Genomic DNA, 8088 nt, shown 5'->3' with positions numbered 1-8088 from the left:
GTTATAATGATTCAAAATTTTTAGAGAAATATTATTGTCACTCTAAAATAATATTATTGACAGTTCACATTTAATTTTTTTATATATATTAAATAATAATTTTACCCTTAATTAATTTTTACAACCAAACGTTAGATCATTTTTTTTTTTACTTTTTTTAAATTTAGAGGATAAATTTGTTATTTTATGCATACAATAAATAAATGTAGAAAGTTAATTAAAATTTTCAAGCATCACAAATGTCTTTTTCTTAATTAGATTAAGTTTTATTCAGTTAAAAATATTTTTTTAATAAATGATTCTTCCCTTCAATTATTTAATTAATTATTATTATAATAAATAAATAAATAAATAAAGAGAACAAAAAAATTCTATATGTATATACATTTACATTTGTAAACTCCAATTGAAAAAAAAATTAAATGACATTCCTAAAATGCAAACCCTGTGCATTTATTGTTTCATAATCATTTAAACATTTTAAAGCAAATCTCGCTGGATGAACAAGTGAGATTTGCCACGCATCCAAAGTTGTCTTATTTATGCACAATAAATCTCGCTACTTGATCCAGCGAGATTTGGTTCTTTCGTTGGATCAAATAGCGAGATTATGTCATGGTTATTCCGAGAAATATTTTTTCAAAAAAATATTATTTAATATAGTTAAAAAAAAAAGACAAATTGGAAAAACTCCAACAAACTTACCAAACACTTGTTCAATCACAAAGGGTCGGTAAGCCCAAGATACGGAAGGGGCCCATAGTCGGAGAAGCCCAAAACCCATCGTAAAACCTTCTTCTCCCTCAAGAAACCGCTGCTACCTACAAGTCGCCACGCCATTTAGCTCCCAGTCCAGCTTTGATTCCCTAAGAAGCATTAAACCTAAGTTCTCGCTCGCTCGCTTTCTCTTGCTTAACCATGGGGGATAGTCAGTACTCATTTTCTCTCACCACTTTCAGGTATCCAGTGAATTACTAACTCACACTCAGAACTAATTTGCAATTTTCCTTTGTCTGTCTTTCTGTCTGTCTGCCTGTCTCTCTGTCTACATGTATCGTTTGTTTGTATGTATTGATCCACCTATCTACTTGTCTATCAATTAGTCCTTCTGGGAAGCTGGTACAGATCGAACACGCATTGACAGCAGTTGGATCAGGCCAAACATCTTTAGGGATCAAAGGTATCCGAATCATTTCTCTGTTTACGGTGAAACATATATTTTATTGGAAGCTTGTATTATTTTGATTTTATTGCGAATGTTCTATTGATTTGTTTTGAATTTAAGAGAGAGTTTGTGAGTTTAAGATTTGATGAATATTTTGGATGTTGACATGCAAACTGGGTTTGCCTGGAAATAATTTGGGATTGTGAACTTCAATAAAAAAAACTGGTCAAATTAGGATTGAAAAATGCATTTAATATGGCAATTTGATATCTTTCTGTTTATTAAGTTGAAAATAACTTGAATTTTGAAAACTTTATTGAAAATTGTGCGAATTTGGCAAATGATTGAGTAAAACTTTGAATCTTGATTCCCCAAATTTAGCTAAAAACTGCAAATTTGACAATTTTGGATTCAGAGTGGACACCTGAAACTGCAATAAATTCATAATTTAAAAACCACGAAAGTGTACACCCCAATCATATCCTGTTGTTGTTTTCAAATGTCGTGAAAAGGATTGTGGTGCTTTCTTCCAGTAATAAAATTTTTATGGAATGCTTTATCTGGTTATTGCAGCTGCTAATGGTGTGGTGATTGCAACTGAAAAGAAACTACCTTCAATCTTGGTTGATGAAGCATCTGTGAGTAATTGTTTAGCCCATAATTCTCATTGTTGATATGTTACTTCTTCTGTGTTGGCTCTCATTACTTTTTTTTTTCCAAAAATTTTAATTTCCACTCACTGATTTTTGGTGACCTTTTAGAAAAATAGATTAATGTACACAACTCTGGTCCACTGCCCTTATATAGTTTGTTTTTAGTTTTATGGTCTCTGTACAACATTGGCATAATTTCATCCCTTCTGAAATGATGACAATTGAAGCTCTCAACCCTCCCACATTTGGATTTTCTTCCTAGATGCGAGGCAAACTAGATATTTTCATTGTTCCAGCAGTAGAAATAGTACTTCTTTGCCCCTCTGACGTCCGTGGACCTCAATAGAATTTTATTTTTCCACGTGTAAAATTTTGTTTGACTGGTTATGATAGTTATTTTGTCTGCTTGATTTATTTGTTTGTTGATTACAACTGCTGTGTCCTCTTTTGGTTGTTTAAAATTCCCATTCTCATATCCCAAGTTTTCTTAAAATACCATTTGGATAAACAATTGAGCTTGCTTGGATCAATATTCAACAGATGAAGTGTTTGGTTGGAATATAGCAGGTCTATGTGTTCTAATCTTAAGCAAATTAATTGTAATTGCTGGTCAGTATTTTTCTAGGGGATTGATTGTTGCTCTTCTAACAAGTTCTCCTACTTTCCTATAAAGTAATGCAATTATGCATGATCTAAGAATTTCTTGTGCAACCGTGTGTTGTAAGTTATGGATCTCAGTCCTTTAAAATAGCTTAAATGCAACAACCTAGCGCACAAGGCTCCCGCATCAAAGTTTGAGCCTAGGCAATAACGGCATATTTACAGTCAGCTCCTGCCACTGGAAATTCTCCTCCTTCAGCTACCTTGGCAAGATTCCCTGGTAGCTATACTTAGAAAACCCCTGCCTCCACAAAGGTTGCTTTGTTTTTTTTGGGGCGTGGGAGGCAATTCTTGAGAAGATTCTTACAATAGATAACCTGCAGAAAAGGGGGCTGCCTCATATCAACAGATTTTTTTTTTTTGTTTCATGGAGTGGGAGGCAAATCTTGAGAAGATTCTTACAATAGACAACCTGCAGAAAAGGGGACTGCCTCTTATCAACATATTTTTTTTTGCATGAAAAATGGCTACACAATTGATTATATCCTCATGCATTTTTCTTGAACGAGAAATCTTTAGGACCTGGTCACTGCATTGATGGGTTAGTGCCATGATAGTGGAGGGCGAAGTATAGGCATGGGAAGGATTCTCTCAAGTAAGCAAAAGAAGGAAAACTTTGACCCTTACTTCCCTTACCATTTTTTGGAGGTGGAGGGAAAGAAATAGAAAAGACTTTTGAAGGATTAGCTACGTAGTTAAATTATCAAAGACAGATTAACAACCACTATATCTTTTTGGTATAGCAGTTCATACAGGATAGGCACTCATACAATTCCCAACTTTTTCAACAGCCTTTATGATGGGTATTTTGAGACACTGTTTTCTACATGGGTAGGGCGTGCCTTTTAATAGATTTTACCTTTGCCAATTTATAAAAAAAAAAAAAACGAAGCTCCGACCCCATATCAACGTCTGGGGAAAGTGTGATGCTGTGACCTTACTTCCACATTTGGAGAGGCTGCTGTGACCTTCAGGTTTGAGTGTAACACTCTTACCGTTGGATAAACTGATCAAGGCTCACGGTCTTTAAATACCAAAAAAAACTGCAGAAAATGGGAATCTGAAACCTTATTTAGTCTTTGCTCTGTACTTCGCACTGGTGGTTAATTTTGTTGCTTGAGAATATCGGAAGTATCGAATGACATGCTTGCAAAGCTATTTTCTTTGTTTTTTCTTTCCTGAAATATTTTGATTTTCAGGTCAACCAAAATAATGACTTGTCATAAAATTTGCATTTCTGTGATTCCAGGTTCAAAAGATACAGTCTTTAACACCAAACATTGGGGTTGTTTACAGGTTTGCTCTTTTTGCTGCTTCTTGGTAATTAGGTAGTGGATACCAATTTTCTCCATCTTGCTTACTTCTAGTGCTTCTGTCGATGCTACATTCATGATGTGGGTCCTGACTGTATTCACTTTTTCACTTTTTTTTTTAAAGCAATTACACTGCTAAAACTCTAGCACAGATGATTGTACTGTGACTTCCAGAAATGGGCCATCTCAGGGGTTTTCTTCTTAGTAATTTTTTGAATTTAAGTCTGTTATGCCAGCTATTTAAATGATATCTGGTGGACTGCATGCTTTCCCTTTGCAATGAGAGAAAAGTTTACTTTGTTGGAGTAATTACTTTACTATTCATCACGAGATCTAGAGGATTAATGGAATGAACAAGTATTTTTAATCCCTATATGCACACACACGTGCACACACATATATATATATACAGGCAAGAAGTCCTAAATAGAAAAAGAGAAAATGAAAAAAAAAAAAAAAAAGGAAAAAAAAAGAGCCCGACACAATTTACTTCAGAAAACTCTTTTTAAGCCCTCCATAATTTATTGAACAATTCATACTACATAATACATGTTGCCCTATTTCTTTCTTTTTTTGGATAGTAATTCATGTGGCCCTATTTTGTCTCCTCATTCTTACCAAATTACAACCAAACTACTCGTCCTCCAGCTTCAAGTAACCATAAACCCATTGTCGAGTGTCGAAGTCCTTCCCATTAGTCTCCTTTATAGGAGATGCAGGCGTTGGCAATATGCCATCCCTTTTGAAATCGCCTCATCATCCTCAAAAATTGGGATTCCATCCAAACCTTCTAAAGGAGCCGCTGGCATATGAGAAATATTACTAATCACAAAGCTTCCAATAATATTCCATTATCACATGCACATTCGCTATAAAAATACTCTCTTCATCAAACTCATCGCCCATTTATTTTTTCCCCTTAATTGATCTCCCTCATTAATCTTCTCCTCTGATCCCCTTGGATCAGTTGGAGTCTCCGTAACAAAAAAGTTACCAGCTCTAGCTTGCTTTAATTCTTTTTTTTTTTTGTCCACATATCAGAATCAAGTCATTTGGCATTGAAAACTTTTTGTCAACACTCGCATGCATTGCCTTGTGTCACGAGCTAAGCTTGTTCAGGGCATTATGCTTGCCTGTGACCGCTTATCTCGTGTGCTTAGGATGGGTTTCCATCATGTAAATACTAGTGTAGGGTTATTTTCTACTAGTAGAGTCTTTGTAAGCCAAATAAGGCAGTATGACTCCTCGGTCATTTTGATGTTTCCTAGTGCCAGGATGATAATTACATAAAAATGTCTTTAGGGGAGGGTGAGTGTTCATCAGTCATTGTAAAACTCACTAGCAATTGTCAACGTGCTTAGCCTACTTGCCTCCCTCGCTAAGTACACCATGTCAACGGAGGATTTGTTAATGAATTACGTTTTCCTCAATGTTTACTGCTTGCTTGCCACGACTTTCATGAATTGATTACTGTTTCCGCTGCTATTTGAATGAATGCTAATGAAAGTGTTTCATGGATGAATGTTGGTAAACGATAGGCTGGCTAGTTAGTTAAAACAAGAGTGCTTTAGCTAGCGCCGCACGACCCTTCACAATGGTGTGAAAATAGTTGGACCATGACATTTGGTATCAGAGCCAAGTTGGTGACACTTGGTGAGAGCCCAAGGTTGAGTTGCAACGTGAATTCGATTGCCTTCGTTATTGGATTTGGGAAGCTTTGGTAAGTGACCATGGCACCAAACAACGCTGAAAGAATCAGTGCACTGGAAGCACAGGTTGAAGAGACAACCAACTATATGGCCAACGAGATGGCTTAACTGAGGGGACTTGTTGATGAAGTGATGGGATCACAGCAGCATCAAGCAAGTTTGACAAGTGAAATGTTAGAGGACTTTCACCACACTGTGGAAACTTTGCAAGCCCGGATGGCAGATCTGGATGCAAAGATGAATGTGATGGTTCTTGCTATGGGGAACTCCAACACTCTGGGAGTTAGCAAGGCCAAGGTGCCAGAACCCAGGACGTATGGGGGTGCCTGAGACGCCAAGGAGTTAGAGAACTTCTTGTTTGATGTGGAGCAGTACTTTTGTGTTGTGAGGATGGCCTCAGAACAGGTAAAAATGGATACTGCAACAGGTACTTGATTGGTGATGCCAAACTGTGGTAGCGTACCAAGTACAGAGAAATTGAAAATGGAAGCTGTGTAATTGATAGTTGGGCAGACTTGAAGAGAGAGCTCAAGGCTCAATTCTTTCTTGAGAATGTTGAGTATAATGCAAGGAGAAGACTGAGATATCTCAAGCATATGGGGTCGATCAGGGAATATGTGAAACAGTTTTTTGCTTTGATGTTGGATATTCGGGATATGTCGGAGAAGGACAAGTTGTTCTATTTTCTAGAGGGGATGAAACCATGGGCAAGAACTGAACTTCATAGGCAAAGGGTTCAAGACTTGTCAACTGCACAAACTACTGCAAAACGTTTGACGGACTACGCTAGTGATGAGACCGCTTCGTCCAAACGGTTTGGCGAAGAAGGAAACAGTGGAAAGTCTTTCAAGAATGGCAAACCCAAGAGTGGGGGAGCCGACTCTAAATGATCAACCTAAAGGAAGCTTCGTCGTCTCAAGGGTTCAACACACCCAATGGAAAGGGGAAGAGTAAAATTTCGTGCAACTTGTGTAGTGGGTCTCATAGAGTTTTTTGAGTGCCCTCACAAAGCATCACTTAATGCTTTACAGGCTTCCATTGTAGAGCAGGTAGTGGAAGACGATGAGGAAGAGGATGATGTCCAGAGGGTGGGTTCAGTGCGGCTTGTGAGCGCATTGGAAAAGCAGGAAAAAACCCCAAAAGTTACACAAGCAGAAGGGTTAATATTTGTGGACTTGAGGATAAATGGGAAGAGTACTCACACTATGGTGGATACGGGGGCTACTCATAATTTTGTTTCGTAGTTGGAAGCAGGGAGACTCAACTTATCCTTAGAGAAGGATACAGGACCCTTGAAAGCAGTTAACTCTGTAGCCCAGCCTACACTGGGAGTAGCCAAGCAAGTGGCTGTAAAGCTTAGACAGTGGGAAGGTCATGTGAATTTCACAGCAGTGCCATTGGATGACTTTCCAGTCATTCTAGGAATGGAGTTCCTAAGGGGGACGAGGGCTGTGCTGATGCCTTCGGCTGGTTCCCTGTGTCTAATGGGAGATCACTCGTGCATGGTGCAAGTCGTTGCAACGAAAGGAGACAACGGGAAGTCCCTTTCAGCCATACAACTCAATGAGGGATTGGGTCAGGGTGAGCAGACACATCCAACCACGGTGGTGGTAGACAAAGAAGTAGGCCAAGAGCTGGAGCCTACGACCATCCAAATGGTGTTGGATGAGTACAAGGAGGTGTTGTCGGATAAGATGCCTTACAATTTGCCTTCATGGCGGATTGTGGAGCATAAGATCGAGTTGTTATCAGGAGTGAAACCACCTGCTAAAGGGCCATGTTAGATTGCGCTTCGAGAGATAGTAGAGTTGGGGAAACAACTTGATGAATGGGAAACGGGATGTGCTCGCCCTTCCAAAACACCGTTGGGAGCATTGGTGTTGTTTCAGAGGAAACATGAAGAGCATCTATGGAAGGTGTTCGACAGGCTGAGGGGAAACAGCTTTCGCTCGGCGGAGCAACAAATTCCTTGGTCAAGTGGTTGAACAAGGTCCTATCCGGAGGGGTATGGAGAAGGTAAAGATGATTCAAGAACGGAAGATCCCCACGACAGTGAAGGAGTTGCGTTCCTTTCTTGGCCTTAATAGATACTGCAGGAAGTTCGTTGAGGGGTATTCGCGGAGAATGACTCTAATGACAGAACTACTGGGGAGGTATTATTGGATGCACATGCGAGATGATGTGGTTGATTATACCAAAACTTGTCTCACCTGCCAACAAGACAAGGGGGAGCAGAAGAAGTATGGTACTTTCATGGCCGCACCAAAGTACTGTTTGGCAGAGGAGACGACACAATTGTTCCTTGTGACTGTTGTGAAACATTGGGCTGTTCCCCAAGTTATTATTTCTGACTGAGACTTAATGTTCACTGACAACTTCTTGACAGAATTTTTCAAGATATTCGGGTCACATATTGACATCTCTTCGAGTTCTCACTGACAGACAGACGGACAGATGAAGAGATTCAGAGAGCTGCTAGATGAGTACTTGTGCCATTTTGTCAATGACAACCAGAAGAATGACGTGCAACTACTTAATGTGGCTCTGTTCTGTGGCAACGTCCAAATGCGCTCAACAACCAACAGGAG

The 8088-nt window shown here is 38.9% G+C and overlaps 1 protein-coding gene across 1 annotated transcript in view; it reads left to right on the top strand.

Moving 5' to 3' along the window:
- Positions 1-706: 706 nt before the first annotated feature.
- Positions 707-8088, top strand: part of LOC131160614 (proteasome subunit alpha type-2) — a 47543-nt gene continuing 40161 nt past the window's right edge. The window contains exons 1-4 of the mRNA XM_058116450.1: positions 707-959; positions 1104-1180; positions 1739-1803; positions 3728-3774. Coding sequence (XP_057972433.1) covers positions 919-959; positions 1104-1180; positions 1739-1803; positions 3728-3774 — 230 coding nt within the window. The 5' untranslated portion in view covers positions 707-918. The remainder of the gene's footprint in view (positions 960-1103; positions 1181-1738; positions 1804-3727; positions 3775-8088) is intronic.

This window comes from Malania oleifera, chromosome 7 (genome assembly GCF_029873635.1).
Source record: "Malania oleifera isolate guangnan ecotype guangnan chromosome 7, ASM2987363v1, whole genome shotgun sequence".
Lineage (NCBI taxonomy): Eukaryota > Viridiplantae > Streptophyta > Magnoliopsida > Santalales > Ximeniaceae > Malania > Malania oleifera.
The sequence above is the reverse complement of the archived record's forward strand: the minus strand, read 5'-3'. Positions and strand labels throughout refer to the sequence as shown.